Below are 18,324 nucleotides of genomic sequence, written 5' to 3'. Positions count from 1 at the left end.
CCGGCGGCGTTACCCAGCATGCCCCGCGCCGGCGCAGGCGCGCCCGCGCGGCCGCTCAGGAAGAGGAAAATGGCATAAACAACTCCGAGCGCCGGGACCACTGAGGAGGCGCCGCCGCCCCCGCCGCGGGCCGCGCGGCCCCTTTAAGAGGCGCGGAGTCGCCCCCTCCCCCCCCTTCCGGAGCCGGAGCCCGGGGTGACGGCGGTTCCCGCGCCCCTTCCCCCTCCCCGCCCCCTCCCTCCCGCCCTCCTTCCCCATGGTGCCGACCCCGGCGGCGGCGGCGGGGCGGTTGCCATGAACAGCAGCGGCCTGCCCTGCTCGTCGGCGTCGCCGGTGGTGGGGCCGCCGCCGCCGCCAGCGGCGGGGGTCGGCGTGGCGGGGCCGGCGGCCGGCGGGGCGGGGGCCGGCTGTGGAGGCGGCGGTGGTGGCGGCGCCGTGAAGCTGAAGTTCTGCCGTTACTACGCCAAGGACAAGACCTGCTTCTACGGCGAGGAGTGCCAGTTCCTGCATGAGGAGCCCGGCGCCGCCCCCGCCGGCCCGGGGCCCGCCGCCCCCCTCGGCGGACTCCCGCTCGGCATCCCCCCGGCCGCCGCCGCCGCCGGGCCTGGCTACCCGCCGCACGGGGCCAGCCCGGGCCCGGCGGCGGCGGCGGTGGTGGGGCCTAAGAAAGCCGAGCTGGGGGCGGGAGGCGGCGGCGGAGGCGGCGGCGGGGGGCTGGATGGCCCGCGGCTGGCGAGTGAGTGCGGCGGGGCGGCCCGGGGGTGGGGTGGGGCGGGGGCGCTGCCGGGAGAGGGGCGGCGGGGGGCGGGCGGCGCGTTGTTCTGCTCCCCGACACGCTGTGGTGCTACCGGAAACAAATAACAACAGCCATGGTGGCGGCGGGGGTCCCCGGGCCGCCCTCCCGGCCTCCGCGCCCCGCTGCCTCGCCCCCGGCTTCGGCCGGTGCTGGGCGTGGTGGTGGTCCCGGGCGGGCCGGGCCGGCCGCCTTGGGGCGCGGAGGAGGGACCCGGCCGTTACTGGTGGGGAGGGAGCGGGCAGGTGTGTGTGGGAAGGGGCTCCCGCCGGCTGGCTTTGGGGGGCTGCTGCCCATCGGTCACTTCAGCGCCAGGCTCGGTGCGGGTTTGCTGGACCTCCCTGCCTGAAGTCAGGCGGGGAAGAGGGTGGTAGCAGGGAGGCAACGCTTTCCGGAGTAGTGCCCTTGGATGGGCTCCTCCAAAACAACCTATGCTGAGTTTCAGCTCTTGGAAGTTTTAAATGTTGCAGCTGAAATATTCCATTAACAAATTTATAAATAACGATATATGTACATTATCTGCTACTGTGAGCAGAGGTTGCTTCTAAATTTTTTTTCCCAAGGCTTCTTCAGCCTTCATATGCAGCCCCCTCTCAAACGGTGAGAGTTCAGGTTGCCTGTATGCCATGCGGAGAAGCATTGCTGTTACTGGTCGGCTATGCATCTTCCTAATATGCAGTCCAATAGTTGGATAGTGCTTGCAGCAAACTGATTTTTAATAACCATCCCATTTGTAGGTTAAGCAGTACTTGGCAGCTAGGAAAATATGCTCCTTCAGAGAAGTCGTGCCCCTTTAAATGAGTATATTAAATTTGGTCATTATTGATTTCTGTCATAAACCTGGCATTTTTTTACATTAAGTGACTCAACTACTAAATGGTCACAACCATATTTTTTCTGAAATTAAGATGCAACCATGCTGAACATCCTGTGTATTGCTTTTTAATGTTTGATACGTGTTTTGTGAACCTGCGACTGCTGTTTTGCCAGGTGTGGTGAGCTTGCGCCACTGAGCAGTATTATCTCTGTAGTTGGTAGCTTGTCAGTGTCTTACATTAACACAGCACTGTCATGTCTACCCTTCCAGGAGGAGCCTATAGTATAAAATTGCTTAATGCTTTCTCTTAGAAGACACCATTTTCAGTTTTTGATCATTTTGTCCAACTTCAGTTGTTCAAGCTGAAGTCTTTCTTGCCTTTTTTTTTTTACAGTTAGAAATGTCTTGGAGAGATTCAGCAGGGATAAGTTGATCTTTTGTTCATATTTCTTTTGGACGGAGTTAGGCACGAAATACACTTTTTCCTTATTCGAAAGGAAATCACTAAAATATATTAAATTAGGGGGTTCAGGCTTGGGGAGAGGGTGCATAATTTGGCTTGGGGGTAAAAGCTCTTACATGAAGGCTACTCTTGTAAGAAAGAGTTCCAAAATTTGCCCAAGCCCTAAATCTAAGGAAAAGTCAGAATTTGTGTGTGCTCAAAGGTTCAGGCTGCTGAACAGTTAAATTATTTGAAAAACTTGCTTCTATTGAATGTGTCAGAGGTTTAAAACTACGTAGAGCTCTCTGCAGTTGCACCCATTGTGAGGAGTGAGGGCACCAAGGATGGACAAACCTACTCTGGTGTTATTGGTGATTACCTGCTGTGAAAGCCGCCTTACTTAAAGTTATAGGACACAAAAGCTTGGATTGGTGGAAGATGATCTTACAGAAAGGAGACTGACTAGGAAAAAAGAGTAAGGAAAGGAAGGAGAGAGAAATTAAAGCTGAAGAGCCAGGGAGTGGGCCCAATCTCACTTCTAAGTTTCCTTGCTTTGGTACACATTTGTGAAACAAATAAGGAAGACAGTTTTTCAAAATCTGGAGTTGATCTGTATAGGTACTGACAAGCTAATACCCAAAATCCTTACTTTGCTGATGACCCATGGTGTTAACAGTATGATTTCCAAGTTGATGGAATGAAAGTTTTATTTCTATGGATGTAGAAAGTAATACACAAATCCTGTTAAATAATGAAGTTCTGAGGTTAAGAACATGAAATTGGGAATTGCCAAAAATGACCTGTCTGTACAGTCTCACCAACTGTCTTCCCTAATTCAAAAGTATTTGGTAATGGTCAGTTACAGATGTCTCCTTCCTCACTGGACCCCAGCCTCATTCAGTGCAGAGAGCAGATAATGCTCATTGACTAATTAACAGTGTAGTCCTATTTATTGTTAAAAGTGGGTCAGTGCCTCATTCTAACATGCGTGTTACTCTAATCCTGCTTTGAGTACAGGATTATTAATTTACTTACAGGTTTTTCTGTGGTAATCACAAAGGCTCCCCAAATTCCGACTTATAACATAGGTGATATGATAGGAATGTTGAGTGTTAAGGAGATAAACACTGGAAATACAAGAAATACTCCAGTGCAGAAGTATTTCAATATGAGGGTATGAAGTGGAATGAGCTGGTGACATCCTCGGAGCTAACCAGGAGAAGTTTCTTGCACGACGTGTGGTTAAGCTGTTGTATGCCATACATGTTTTGGTTACTAACATCTGACAGGGATTCCAAAAGTGGTCAGATGTTCTTGGAAGAAAACTCTGCTTGAGATTATTAAATGTGAAAAAATAATCTCTGAATCAGACTCATCTTCCCCTGCGTATGGCTGAGAGCCTGCTGGGAAATCCTGCTTTATCCTTGCCTCCTGCTTATGCTTTTGTCCGCATATCCGCTGCAGTCCAGTGTGGGAGATGAGGTCGTGGGATAAATGTGGCTTTTGGCCTGACTATGGCTTTTTCTGTTCTTGGGGAACTAGACTGACCATGCTGATGAGCTTTGCCTGCTCTCAGAAGCTAGTGCTGCTGTCCCCCACCCCCAAACTACTTGACATTTGGAGCACATGTGTTCAAAGCACCATTCCTGCTTCTTTCCCCAGAGCTGTGAATGCTCAGCCTTCTGCATGGTTCACCTTCCATATGTAAGGTGGCCAGCTGACTGTCTACAAAATAGGAAATATAGTTGGTATTGCCTGCCTAAAATTGTATTAAAAAAAAATAAATCCTTTTCACATAGGACCTCTGTGACCAAAAACAAGGGGGGGGAGAAAGAAATAGAAAAAAGTTTTTTCCAGATTTGTTAACTGCCAAAATCTGCACATAGGGCTTTTCTAATAGATGTATGTCAGCCCAGTGAGCAGCAGTGGCAGCAGCACCTAATCTGAGAAGGCTGTAGAAGGAGCAGAGGTGAGGAAATTACTGTTGCGTGGCATTTAGGGCAAAAGAATGACTGAGTAATAGGATTTTAAGGAATAGCCCAGGGAAGGATGGGTAGGAGGCGTAGTAGCGTGAAAAATTTCTCCTCTTGCATCTGCTCTCTGTTCTCTCCAGCACTTTCCAACTTCCCTAAGAATCGAACCGGCAGCCTGCTTCACTGCGCGCTGCTGGCTTTTCCTAGGGCACTGTCCCTTCTTGATGCTGTGTGAGGGAGGGCCTAGAGAAAAATCATCGTGGTATTAAAATGTATCATGTCTATGCATTAGTCGGACAAGTTAAAGTTGCACCAGCAACTGCAATTGTATTTGTTAGCTTTCAGGTAGTTTAAGAGAAATAATATTCTTTTGCATGGAGGCCTCATATTATATATTAAAAGGTAAGAGCTGAGGTATGGCTCTAAACATTTGCTAACTTCCACCCTGATTTTTGCCATACTGTACATGATACATAGTGCTTACTCTTTCATCTTGTCTTTGATTCCTATAAACGTGACCAGCACACAGAGGTGCTGAGCTACGGAACTCCAGGTGCTCTCCGGACCCAGCAGCGGTGGGTGGGTGGGCGCCGCTGTCCACGGTGGAGCTGGCCACGGCAGCAGTGCTGCTGCTGCAGCCTGACATCCCCAGTACCAGAGGATAGCTTACCCTCTTCTCGTGAGACATTTTCATCTGATTCTCTACCAGAAAGACTTTCGCAAAGTTCTCCTAGGAAATCTGTAGTCAAAATATAGGCCTGTGTTTCTGTGAGTACTTCCGTGCGCAGCCTTGCTCTGTGTTTCTCCATGGCTGCTGAAGAAAGCCTGTCTGAATAGACTTTGTTGCCAGCCCATGAAAAGGTGGAAAGGGACATCAAGGCTTGGGTTGTGTTGGGGTTAGCCTAATAAAAGCATTATGGCTGTTTTTGCAGCCCACCACCCACATGTTATGCAGCTGGTTGTAGCAGCCATGGATAACAGCCACTGCCGTAGCAGCGCTGTGTGCAGTTGCTTGGTGCTTAGCTTAGTGAGCATTACAGCTTTGGTTTTGTGAAAGCCATAGGCTAGGCTTGGAGTGGGAACACTATACATTTGTATATTTTCTGTTTTTTAAAAGGTGTTTAGGTCTTTACCAGTACATTCCTTTTTAATCAAAATGAAACAGTGGATATAGAAAAAACAGATAAGCTAGTCAGCAAAACAGATACTAAAGGTAATCTGTTGGATTACACTTCTTAATGTAATGAAACAATGGTTAGGACTATTCTAAATGGATTTTTTTTTTCTTTGTTAGTGTTTAATTATTTACAGCTTGAAGTGTTTAGAAACAGACAGCTATCTCAAACTTTTACATATAAGTGTAGTTGTGGTATGTCACATACTGGTCACTTTTCCCTGGGTTTGTCTCTTCTTCGCTTGTATACAGAAAATTGGTATTATAGTAAAGGTGTATGATTAAGAATTCTTTTTCCAAACCTCCTTGTACTTTTTGCAAGTGATGCTGTATTAGTTGACGTATACCTCAGTTTTCTTTAGAGAGATGTTTCCCCTTTTAATTTTCCTGATGCCTTTTCCAGGAGTTGATAGATGATACAATTTTAATCTTGTTTTGCTCTGAATAATTTTAAGAAATGGGGGGATAATTCTGAGAATTGAAGGGACATTTGGAGATTGTTAGAGACAATTGAGAATTGAAGAATAAAAACAATAACCAGTTAGAGATGCAGGGGAGAAAATGAAACATACTGATTTCACTTAATCAGTTTTGTCTCATATGTCAACTCCAGAAATCATGAAATTAGACATGGATTTTTTTTTTGCTTTTACATGGTTCATGTGGAAATGAAGTGGGGAAGAAAATTTTTGGGGGGACTAAGGAAAAGTTTCTCAGTCTGCAAAGTTATATGGGATTTTGAGGGGCAGTTTTAGCATATGAAACTTCAAAGAAAAAAACAAAACACTATTAATTGGCTTTGAAATGGATTGTATCTGTTTATATACTTTGTAGGTTTTCCTTATTGTATGGGAAATCATTCAAAATCCAAATATTCCACAGAAATTACAGATACCTGAGGAGTACTGGTAATTATTTGTTTCTGGTAGTACCCACCCTATTTTGGGCACTGAAGAATGTAAAGACAGTACTATTACTGTTGTAATGGCTTTTCTGCTTCAAAGGCAAATGTGAAAAGGAGTGTTGTGGGGGGGATAGAGCAAACTCTATATGCTATATCTTAATTTGAAGTTTTGGTAATGTTTTTTAAGATTCAGAGCATCCCCATTTAGTGTCTATCTAGCAGGTGTTAGATAACTGATTTTTTGTAGGTATCACTGTAGGAGTGGGCCTTCAGGAAGGATTTGAATGCCCAGAAAATAGTGACCTTGGGGACCAGCTCAGAAAGAGTTCCATGTGTAAGGAACCACCTAGAAGCAAATTTAGACTGCTGCGGGAAAAGTGGACAAATGGTAAGTGAGGTTGGGGTGATAAACACAGGCAGAAGCATTTCTCTAGAGCCTTAAAAGCAGAAAAAATAATCTTGGTTGTGAGGCAGCTGATGAAAAGGGGGTCAGTGGAGGGATTTAGATAGTAAGCTGATGTGACTGATGTTTTCCTGATCTGTTGCTTTCTAGTAAAGATGTAATGCATTACATTGCCAGAAAAATGGTGCCTATTGGAGATGAGTTGGAGCAGATCATGTTCTGTATGTGTGTGTATGTATGTTTCATGAGTCTTTGAGGAGTTAAAGTTCTGATTATGTGATTGTTTTGTTTGATCTTCAGAGATATTTTGTGCTTAGAACTTATTTGTATTTTTTAAATTTTATTCCTAACAGCCTTTTACTCCTGACCCTTTTTTAAAATTTGAGAATAGAGATTTAGAAACAAAGTACAGATATGCAAAAGTGACAGCAGAGACATGCATTGCACAAGCTTTTGTCAGGTTGGTTATATGATATGCAATTCCTGTAGTCTGTGGGTAGACTCCCTCAACTTCAGTTGGTCTAATGCTGATGTAACTGGCAGGAAGACCTTTCCTTTCTTCTATGCATTCTCCCCACTGCTGTGAAAAATGTCCTAACTTTCTGTTCAGGTTAACTGCGCACATTTAATAGAACTATTTATATAAAAAAGAGTTTTAAGTACAGGGAGGCTATTAAAGACAAAAGCTTAAACATGTGTGCTTTGAAAAGTTTGATGCAGTTTATTGAATAATTTGATGCAATATATTAGGAGTTGTGAAAGCTTTTGGAGAAGGTTAGCTTTCAAAGCTATGATATTAAGTAATTGCATTACTTTGAATTGCTGTTTCTGATAACAGAGTAGTTCTGATAACTCTTTTGAAAAAGTATCAATTTTAATTTGTATTATCACTGTGCTTTTGGACTTGGTCCATGAGGAGGCGTGCTGCTGCACTAGACTCTGTACCAAGATTTGTACAGAGCAAAAGGATGGCATCTATCTTTTTGTCTTTATCAGATGCTTCAATGATATGCAAGATAAATTTGCAAAAAAAACCACCCCACAAATTAAACATCCCAGTCATTTAATATTATGGTAAAGATTGCTGTTTTCCTTTGCTTGCCCATGAATATCTCATCGCCTAGTGGGAGTGTTTGTAAATAAAGCAGCATTTCCCAAACTGTTTTGCTTCCTGTCTGCCTTTCAGCCAACTTGGTTCATTTGTGCTGTCTGCCCTCCAACTGCACTCTCCGTCATGGCATCGTAACCCAGGCGTGTGCTTTTACTTTTGCTCTGCATGCCTGGGGGTGTCGTTCACTTTCTTTGTCTGTTGTCTCTATTTCAGTGGTTCCAATGTTTCAAAAACATTGCATTAAATGAGGAGGGCATAAAACCACCAGAGAATCCACTTTCTCTAACAAGTTGCAACAGTAGTGGCACTGTAGAGAAAGTAACACTGAGATGCACATACTAGTATGTATAGTGTTACAGGGATGTACACGTGAGGTTAACACCACAAGCACATGGTTATTTCCTGATACGAACATGTCAGTACAAAATGAAGTAGGACAAGCATAAGCTCCTCTGACACCTTGGTCCTTCTAGGAGACTAAAATGACACAAGTCTTGAATGACTTGCCATAGGTAGTTTTTTTTAATAAAATTTTGCTGTTCTTGTCTTGATAATAGGATAGCTCTCTGTGTAAAATTCCACTGGAGATATGGTGCTGTAGTTTCTACTGCTTTATATCTAGCTGAGATAACACCTTGTTCTTGTGTGCATATGTATGCAATGAACTTATGATGCAGTTTACCAAGCTGTGTTGAGGTGAAAAAGTGCTTGCACTGTTGCAGTGCTGGGAGTTTAAATCAAGATTATCTCTCTATATAACCTCTTTTCCCAGCATAAAAATAATTGTGGTACAGTTTTTTTTCAAGCAGTGATAATAGAAAAATGAATTATTTCAATCCATGTTTTATTACCTCACCAGAAATCTTTAAATTGTTGTTTTGAAAAATGTGTCAACAAAAATCTGTTATGATCATACTTTAGCCCATTCATTTTTGGGGCAATATGTCCAATTACTGTAAAGGATCCTTTTTTCTATTAAGAACAGTTTCTGAGATGACCAGTACTGATACTAAGTTCATAAAAGAAGCAGTATAGGATACTACAGTATTTGTTTACTGATTAGTAAAATGTTGGCATTTCTGATACTTCATTCTATCTTTTCTGATCGTGTTAGTATTAGTATTCAGATAGTGCTAGTATTAGACAAGACGAGCATTAAACTAAAACCAACCAAAAAGCACTGATTCTGTTAAAGCATGTGTGTTAAGTTCATCACAGTAGTACTCAAGCACTTAAGCTGTGATGAGACCCTTTGTTCCTGAAGAAGGCTTTGTAATAAGTAAGACAAAAATAACTATCTGGGGGGTTTTTTTCCCCTCTTTGGTGCCTGCATCTGACAGAAAGCCTACTTTCTGCTAAAATTCTGTGGGAGAAGAATTATATAAGAAGATATTTATTTTTAATTGCAGTTGTCACATTAAGCTGCAGTGTTACTCACCAAGCAAAAAATTAATGGATAATGTGTGTATAAAAAGTAGAAAATGTCTTCTGAATTTCTCAAGATGTTTTATTTAATTTCTTTCTGGAATTGCCAGGATGTAACTTCTGGCTTTAATATTGATGGAATGTAGAAATTTCTTCTTGTTCTCACGTATGTGCTTACATAACATGTTAGGCTTTTTCTCCACTGGATTCCATGTTGTTCCCTCACACATCCATCTTTTCTTCTCAGACCTGCCTAGTCAATTATTTTTATAAGGAAGTTGTTGCTTCTGTCCAAGGAAGAGCCCATTGAAAATATACAACTTCAATGCATGGATAATACTGTTACACAACAGAAAGGCATGTTCCTGTGACGAAAATAGCCTATTCAAGACTTTCCTAAAATTCTCTAAACTTACTTACCTGAAGTTTTAGTCAATGCTTGAAAAGAGAAGACATAAGCCTCAGAAGAACTTTTTTATTTGTCATTCTAATAGTGCTGTGTGCCGAGTGTTTGAAAATGTGTGCTCACAATTGTTATATAGGAAAGATCTGGATAGACATATCAAATGTGGGGTCTGATGTAAATTAGTAAACACATGAGAATAAAAACTTTATAAGGACTAAGATTTTCTTTCCAGCTTAGACTTTTTTTTTTTTTACCACGCTGCTTGGGTGGTAAAGTGTGCCCACTTCTGAAGACCTTCTCCTGTGGATTGTTTATGATAAATCACTTTTATTTTCTCATGCTCTGTACTACTGTGGTCTTCCAGAAGTAAGTGAGAATTTATGATTTGCCAAGTGTTTGGCAGAAGGAGGATGAAAGCCTTCTGCTTCTCGAGGAGAAGGCCAGGTGCTAAATACTGTAAAACTGCCATGGCTGTTTAGGTATTTGCTGGGCTTTCATCACTAACAGCTGAATGTCCCTTCATTGAACAGAAACAGAGTACATAGAACCAAAAACCAGTGTTCACTATAGTCAATGCAGGAATTACTTTTTTTTCCTTTGTACCTATGTAAGCTGCATCTTTTCTGTTATTCTTAATTTTCTTGCTTCTTACTATAGGGAAGTTAGTTTAAGGAAGCTGGTGTTGAGTTTTCTTTTGAAGGCAATAGTTATACTTACCACTTCTAGAACATTCTGCTCTAAATATGAGCTACTGCCAAGAAAACTGCCCTCTACTCCACTGAGCTTATTTCTGATGGTTTTCTTTTGATTGTTTATGTGGAATATGTTTTCTTGTGGTCTTGGTCCCTCTGCTAGAGGTGTGTTTCTAGACTGTTTGGAATAGAAAGCCTCATAGTTGAAAGCCATCTTGAAATTGCTATGGTGCCGGTAGAACTGAGTGATATAAGGGTGGATCACCACTGGAGTACAGCAATGGTGGTGCTTGTGGTAATGGCACAAGGAGGCTGATCAGTATGGCCAAACCATTGCACTTCAGTAGAGAGATGGTCTTCATACAGTTAGATAAAAGAAAATGTTCTGGGGTAGCTTTTGCTATCTGGAGTGCCCAGTTAGACATCACTGTGGCAATAGAAAGCCTAAACTGTAGCTTTGAGCAGCTTTAAGTGGTTTAGATAGGCTTGTGTAGCAAATACCAGCAGTAGAAAGGCAGCAGTGTCAAAGATCAACTTTGTCACTCCCAGCAGCATCTTCAGCCTTGTTCAGCTCTGGGGTTGCTGCCTGAAGCCTGGTCCTGCTTGAGCTGCCTGGCACTGAGGATGCTTCAGCCAGACTAGGAGCAGAGCACCTGGTGCTGTATTTGTGCCTTAGCAAGGCTACTGGCACCGACTCAGTGCTTTGTTTGGGTAACTGCAGCTGTACCAGCCCTCTTGAGTTACTGGAGGTCAGCTCTGGGGTTTCTTCTTGCACAGGGGGCTCTTTGCATGCTTTGCTGCTGAATGTGGTGAAAAATAAGTTTTCACTTACCTTTTCCAATTTTAAGGATTTTGGGCGTTAACTATATCTGTCCAACAGAGGAATGAAGGTATGTGTGTTCTCATGTTGACTCTAGTGTAGTGAGGAGCAGTAGGAGAAGCAGAAAGAATCGGCTGTTCCTTAATTCTTCAACAGAGGCTGAAGGATTTGTAAAGGTGATGGTGTAATCTGAGGGAGTTGCTTGCTAGTTGGTTAAAAATTGGATAGAATCTGGAGATTCTGACAGAAGTGTAAGATGAAATAGCAGATATAATGCTGAAATTATGTAGTGTGCCTTGAAATGACACTTGTTCCTGGAAATTAAACCAGGTTTAATTAATTAAATTTCTTGGTCTTTTACAGTCAAGAGCTAGCATAAAAACGGCTGCAGTTTTTGATAACTGCTGAAATGCACACAGAGCAAGCTATATTGGAAATGCTTTTTTAAAATAAATTAAAACACGCATGTGAACCCTGAATAATTTATGGGCAAACTAGACTGAAACTACTCATAATTAAACACTGATTTGCTATCTTTTAGTTTTCTTGTATGAATGAGTCCTAGTATTTTTCATGATGCCAGAAAACAATTGTTTAAAATGCTAACCTTCACAGTGTGAGTTAGACTGACCGTAGCAGGTAGGATGAGACAGTAACTGGCATTACTGCAGAGATTAATATTTTCCCTGATACAATAATTCAACCATAAAATACTTTTGCTTTTGAATGTGAATGAAGGCACAAGAGGGACAGACGTTTAAAAGTCAAAAAGACAAAAAAGCTTAATCTTTCTTAGGGATGTAGCAGGAGAGCTTCTGAAGTTTCCGTGTGGCTGCTCCTTTGAAATTATGAAGGAAGTTCTAGGGCACGGATAGTGGAGGGAGTCTCATTTTCCTATTCTCTTAGCTAGCTTTTAAAACTTAAAAAAAAAAAGTCATGTTGCAATTCATTAGCAATGAGCATCTTTAAAGTTCCATGGGTGTCTCCCTCAAACCTGCAGAGTATACCAATAATGTTCTAGATTTGGCAGCAATACTTGAAGAATCTTTTTTGCTTGCAAAGCTCATCTATACTGCCACTAAAGTATTTGGTTTATTTGATCTCTCCCCACACAGAACCCTTCATTGGAGGTGCTGTTGGTGTTACCCCTAGTCGGCCATTTTGTACAGCTCCAGTCTCGGGGAGTGCGGCTGGGTAGTGTCTTCCATCTGTCTGTAGTACGGGTGCTGCTAGTCATTCTCCTCTTCCAGTCCTTCCTATGATTTCATCTGGCTGTACTTTTGCTGTTTCCTGTGCCTACAGCATGGAAATGGCTCGCCAGGTTATGTAGTCTCTTCTGGAGGGAAAATTCCGATTCTGATGAAATTTGAGGGCTTATAAAATGCATTCCTTTAGTTCTGCCACCAAGTTGCATTTTATTTCCCTTGAGGATTAGGATCAGGAAGTTGTTTCCAGGTGTCACCGGCTGGCTGCAAGTCTTCCCAGAAGTTCAAGTCGGATCTTTTGGTACAGGATGTTCTTCTGAGTTGGATGTGTGCCTTCTTACCTTGGAGCTACCAATTACTCATGCCTGTTGGCTTGCAGTGGCCTGGCCGTACTGATTAGTGCCTTTATATTTGCTGTGGGTGTTTTTGCAGAAGCTTAATTTGAACTGCAGCTTGTATACCATTGTAAACTCTGGGTTTTTTTCCTTTTTTTTTTTTGTTATCAAAATAATACCTGCTTGAGTGTGTTGTGTTAATTATGACTGCTTCTTGTTGTTTTCTGTAGTCTCATAGTACTGAATTAATTTATTTGTGGTTAAAGTACTGTGCTTGTGCATCAAGGCCCTTTTTTCTAGGCAGGGGATTAATTTATCTTATATCCTTTACACTTGCTTTCAGTCCAAAGGAGTTTTTTGTTTCCATTTTATGAAGTATGAGATAATGAAAATAGTCTTATGCTCTTAAGGAAGCTTTTAAAATGGTTGTGCTTTGTGTGAAAGGACTTGAGATATTTTTAAACATATGTTTTTCTGTGTGTTACCCTTTAAAAGAACGAGTACATCCAGTTCAAAACTCTAATCGACAGATATATTTCCAAGATGTATATGCAAGAATATAGTTTTTTAAATAAGCTTGTCTTATAGGTTTTTTAGCTGATTTATTTTCCTTCTGATATCATTACTTGCCTTGTTACTCTTGTTTCTAAAGTTCAAACTCCTCATCGTTTCTGTTAAAACTTTTCACTTTTCTGCCTCTTTCTGCATTTGTGCTGTAACTTCATGCTGCATATGCTGTCATTTAGCAATCTCTTTCATAAAGTTTTTTTCATTCTGTGTACTAATATGTTTTTAGTTGTTTTGCTGAGACGATAGGTTTGGAATACAGTATTACCAACCTTTTCCTATTCTACCCCCTGCCAAAAAAAGCATGTAAGAGACATTAGCAATTAAACTTTATTAGCAAGTAAACTAATTTTCTGAAACATTTTTCTTTTTTTCTTTTAGTTCCTGGAATAGATGGCGGTGGATTAGCTGATGCTAGTCTCACAGATTCCTACTTTAGCACCAGCTTCATTGGCGTTAATGGATTTGGAAATCCTGCTGAAACAAAGTATCCCATGATGCAGGTAATAGCAGTGAATTGTATAGTGTTTCATTAGTTCTGTCTGGCATTAACACCAAGAAGGGAAAACTGTTCAAGCAGGAAAAATAGAGCCTTCTGGTATGTGTCATCTTGTAGGGTGTACAGAGTATATGCTCACTTTAATCTTGCAAATGGAAATGAAACAACATTGTTGCTTTAAAATTATTCTGGTTTTATTGGTGGTTATCTGAGCTGTTAGGTTGGGCTTTGCCACATATTAACTCTGTGTTCCTAGATTTCTTTTCAGGCTCATAGCTAATTTTGATTGCATGTTACTAAATATCTAAAAATTAGATTTTGAAACATTTCAAAGATCAAAAGTCACTGAAGCAAAATGTGAACTTTCCAACCTATAAATTACTATGCAAAAATTTCAGAATTTGTAAACTCAGTCTCTGGTGGCGTTCAGTGATGTTGAATTAACAAGAAAACATTTCAGAAGATTTAAATGTATTTGTAGTGTTCTGTAGATGTTGGCATAGGAGCTCCAATGAGGTGGAATTTATTGTGTAGGTAGCATTATGCAAAATTCACAGCAATAGGCTGTCATATTTAAAACCTAAATGAATATCTAGTGAATTAACACATGAAGTACTATAATAACTCCCTCAAACTGTTACGCTTTTGAAAAGCTGAAAAGAAGATGGTCTCTCCCTGTACTCAAAGGTTTAACAAATGAGTTTCTGGTAAATGAAAGAGAGCACAAGTCAAACAGTTCGCACTGAGTCCTGACAACAACTCTCTTCTTTTATATCAAGGAAACTCTTCTTATGAGCTTACTTTGATCTCAATTGTGGCTGTATTATGGATTGAAAAATAACTCAGCAAAAGGTGGGAAATAATTAGGTGTGTTCCCTTTTTTCATTCTTTTTTTTACTGCATGTTTTCAAGAAGGATGGATTTTTCTCATTCAACAAAATTGCAAAACTATGGGAATGTTTATTACTGACAGTGGTGCATGGTTTAAAAAGAAAAATTTTAACCTCTGATCCCAAAGTGTACTATTAAAGATGGAAGTTAGAAGGTTATTGCTTTATAGTTTGTACATTTACAAGTATTGGTATCACTGAGCTCATATAATTTTATCATTTTGGCACAAAGTCATTATGTTTTGTATCCTTAAACTGTATCCTACAGCAACACTGATGTCTTTCTAAACACAATTTTATTTATAACCCTTTCTTTTAGAAAGGCAATAAGGCATGCATCTAACATGAATGCTCGTAGGGTTTTTAAACACTGTACTAATGCCTGTGAGATTAGAGTCAAGGCATTGTGTTTCTTTTCTCAAAAAGAGAAGAAATTGATGTGCCTCTTACCCATTGGAGGCTAAGGAAAATTACTTCAGAGGAAGGATTTTGTTAGTGTTGAGAAAGTGCTTACAGGCATTGAACTACAGTTTAAAAAGCATTCTTATACTGACTTTCCCCCCCCCTTTTGAATAATGTAATTTAAGTTCTTATTTGCGTAGGTAAAGCTGGTAATGCTTTGTTTTGCTTGTGTGTCAGCTTCTAAATTAAGTCCATACTGACAAAGTTTAGCCACTCGGAATGTGGTTTTCCATGTCTTTTAGACCTTTGGAGAACAAGACGAGGGAAAAATCTTTAGTGACTTTTATTTTAATTACTAGTGCTTTATGGTTTGGAATGGAGACTTTAAATCTGATAGATTGGTGGTTGTGTCAAGGATATACCTTTTGCTCTCTCTATGAAAATTTGCCCAGATTTTGTCATTTGATTAAACCTTTGCAAAACTGGTTTATATAGACCTGCTGGAGACTTCCTAGATGTTAGATAATTTCCCAAAGATGCAGTCTTCATTGACATGTTCCAGCTTGAATACATTCTTGTAGTTACAGCTCTGGCCTAATCTAGGCCTTGCCTGAACTCCGAGCAGGAATGCTGATCTGCTTCACTTCCCTCTTTCCTTTTCTTCCACTTCAGACTGAGGCAGCATGGAAGTGGATCTGCATTTAATGAAAAAGACAGCTGCATCTGTGTTAATTGGAGCAGAGGGATATATAAAGGGAAAAAAGACTTATGCTGTGGGCTTAGAGAAACTGAGCTGAAGATAAGTGAATAAGGGACTAGGAAAGACTGAGTGAAGGGACTGGAGCTGAGAGGTGATGTTGGTAGGACACTTGCAGAATGGGGACTGGAATTGCACAAGTGAAATGCACAGAAATTGGGACAAAGAAACAAGTTGGCATAATGCAAAGTTGGGGCAAAGTAGGGTGGAGAGAAAACAACCATGTGCCTATTTCTGTCCAGGGCCTTGAATCAAACTAAAGATACTGGAAATTCAGTGTTCTGCCATGAATGAAACATCAGAGGTCTTCTGTAAAATCTCATTAGCTTCTTAGTTTTGTTTTTGGAGATGAAAACATCAGTTCCATCTATGAGTTACGTAGTCATCTCTGTTGGGTCTGTGCAGTTCACAGATAGATGTATCAGTGATGCAATGTGAAGAAACTTTTTCAACTTGTTTTTAAAACTGGGAAATTGCACAAACATGCAAATAAACATGCTGCTAGAAAAACACTAAGATACAGTTAGATGTTAAAGTATGTTAAGTTTAGGTTGCCAGTGCAGCCTTGAGGTGATACACTGAGCTGTATTCGTCATAACATTGTATAATTTTTTTCAGTGGGGAAATTATAAATGGGAATTATTCAGGGCACAGGATGCATGGTGCATGCATAATAAGCATCCATTTGATAGTCGATTAAGTGTTCAGCTTACAGTTCCATGCCTTACTCCTGCATGCTGTTCATATCCTTCTCGTGAAGACTGTTGGCAGTGTGCTTTCCTGTGCAGGTTACAATTATTGTATCTGACTTTGTGGAATGTTTTCCTTATGAAAGAAGAAAGTCTGCATTTTACAGAGGCATGGGAAGAAAAAGGATGGCAATTAAACACACACAGAGTGCTGGCAAACTAGAAACTCAGTTTTTGAAACTAATCTGTGCAGCTGGAAGGTGAGGAACAGAGTTAGCGACCACATGTAGAAAGTTTGGCTCAGGTTGCTTAACTGGCCTCAATCTAGCAAAGATAGCAATAGAGGCAGTCTCTTCTGGGTAATGCTCATTTTCTTTTACCATGAGATAATCTTCCTGCAGTCAATGCTTTATTCACTAGATACCTTCTAACATAATCATCAGGGATTCAACAGATGAGTAATTTTGACTAATCGATCTCCAGAATGTATTTATGTCAGCAAATAACTGAGGTTTGTTGAAAAGAATATATGATTGTGTATATTGGGGTAATCATAATGCATATGTAAAGGAGCCAACTGCCTCAAGCAAAGCTGCATCCAAATTTTGCCATCGTCATGTGTTTGTGTGCAGTGCATAATCTGTGTTATGGTGTTAAGCAGCAAAAGGAGGGAAAGTAAAAGTGGATTGTATCATGACGAATTGAGGAGGGGATGATGATCTTTGATAATAAACGATGTAGGTGACTAGTGGTCAACATTTCTGCAGAACACATATTTCTGACTGAGATTTCACTTGTATTTGAAGAATATTTTATGAGATCTAGAACATCTCATTGGGGTTAGATTAGTGATAAAGATGCAATTAATGGCAATGCTCAGTTTGCAGTGAAAAAAAGAGTAAAAATCTTTGGTACAGTTTGGGAGAGGCAGGATTTTTGAAGTGGCTGTGGCTCATTCTTTTTTTCTTCCTTTCTGAAAAATGTCTCTTTGCTTCATCCTTCCACTACCTCAAAGGTCTTTGCTGTTAGCCAACCTTTCATTGCCCCCTGTTGGCCTCTTCTGTTGTAACTAACTAGTTTCCTATTGATTGATAGTCTCCTGTCCTCATTGGTTTGCATTTTTCTGTAATACAGCTTTGTTTCATGTGTCTTTTCTTCCCTGAATCTGCAAGTGCTTTCATATGCTACACTAGCAGTATTGGCTTCCAGTTTATAAAAGCATATATTTTCTGTTTTCCCTTTCCCTAATAACAGAGCAAGCCTGCACAACACATGGCCCACAGGCTGCATGCAGTCCTTGAAGCTGTTCTTTTTCTTTTTGGCATAGCAGCAGCCAAGAGACAGTCAAAGGTGTGGTTCAAGAAGCAGCTCATTGCTTTTGGCTTTCCCAACAGTGAGGGGGCAGGAGCTGGCTGGCCACGGTGCCTCTGATGCTTGGCTGTTTGATCAGTCGCTCTGCATGTGCCACTTGGCTAGCTGGTGTCTCTGTTGCTCTGGCATTAGTGCTGCCACTTGACTAACTTGTGCTGTGGTCAAAGATAGAGGTGGTGTGGGAAAGGAGCTTTAGCAGTGTGTAAGGCCTAAGCTACTGTAAATGCTGACGTGAGTGAGTTAGTTTCCTGTGAGTGGTGCTTCCTGCTTGAACAAGTGGAACATTTAGTGGTTAACCACCATACGGACCATAGAACAGGTCCTGACTTGCAGCAGCCTGATTCTGGATCAATATTAATAGCTCTGCATAGGTAATGCTATACCTTATAAAAGTGGAACATTGTTGGGGGCTAGTTGAAGTACCTGCTAGGATGGTGGTACCTTCGTGGCCAAGGATTCTTGATTGTAAGCTTTAATGTCTGTTTATGATATATTGGTTGGGTTTGCTATTGGTATAATAATAGGCTGCACTATAACTGTAATTTTTGTTGGAATGTTGCTTTGGCTGTTAATAAGACAACATTTGCAAGCTGCAATAGCTGATGCTGAAATTCAGTATTTGCAACTTTGTGACACTGACCACTAGACA

General features: G+C 41.2%; 1 protein-coding gene across 1 annotated transcript in view; it reads left to right on the top strand.

The window, feature by feature from the left end:
- Positions 1-294: 294 nt before the first annotated feature.
- The window catches only part of PAN3 (poly(A) specific ribonuclease subunit PAN3), a gene marked incomplete at its 5' end in the record, with an annotated part of 79,229 nt that continues 61,199 nt past the window's right edge, over positions 295-18,324 (top strand). Inside the window, 3 exons of the mRNA XM_082002808.1 lie at positions 295-736; positions 6,351-6,491; positions 13,449-13,570. Of these exons, the coding sequence (XP_081858934.1) occupies positions 295-736; positions 6,351-6,491; positions 13,449-13,570 (705 nt within the window). The remainder of the gene's footprint in view (positions 737-6,350; positions 6,492-13,448; positions 13,571-18,324) is intronic.

Source organism: Phaethon aethereus, assembly GCF_964289735.1.
Source record: "Phaethon aethereus genome assembly, chromosome: 1".
In the NCBI taxonomy this organism is placed as follows: domain Eukaryota; kingdom Metazoa; phylum Chordata; class Aves; order Phaethontiformes; family Phaethontidae; genus Phaethon; species Phaethon aethereus.
The sequence above is the reverse complement of the archived record's forward strand: the minus strand, read 5'-3'. Positions and strand labels throughout refer to the sequence as shown.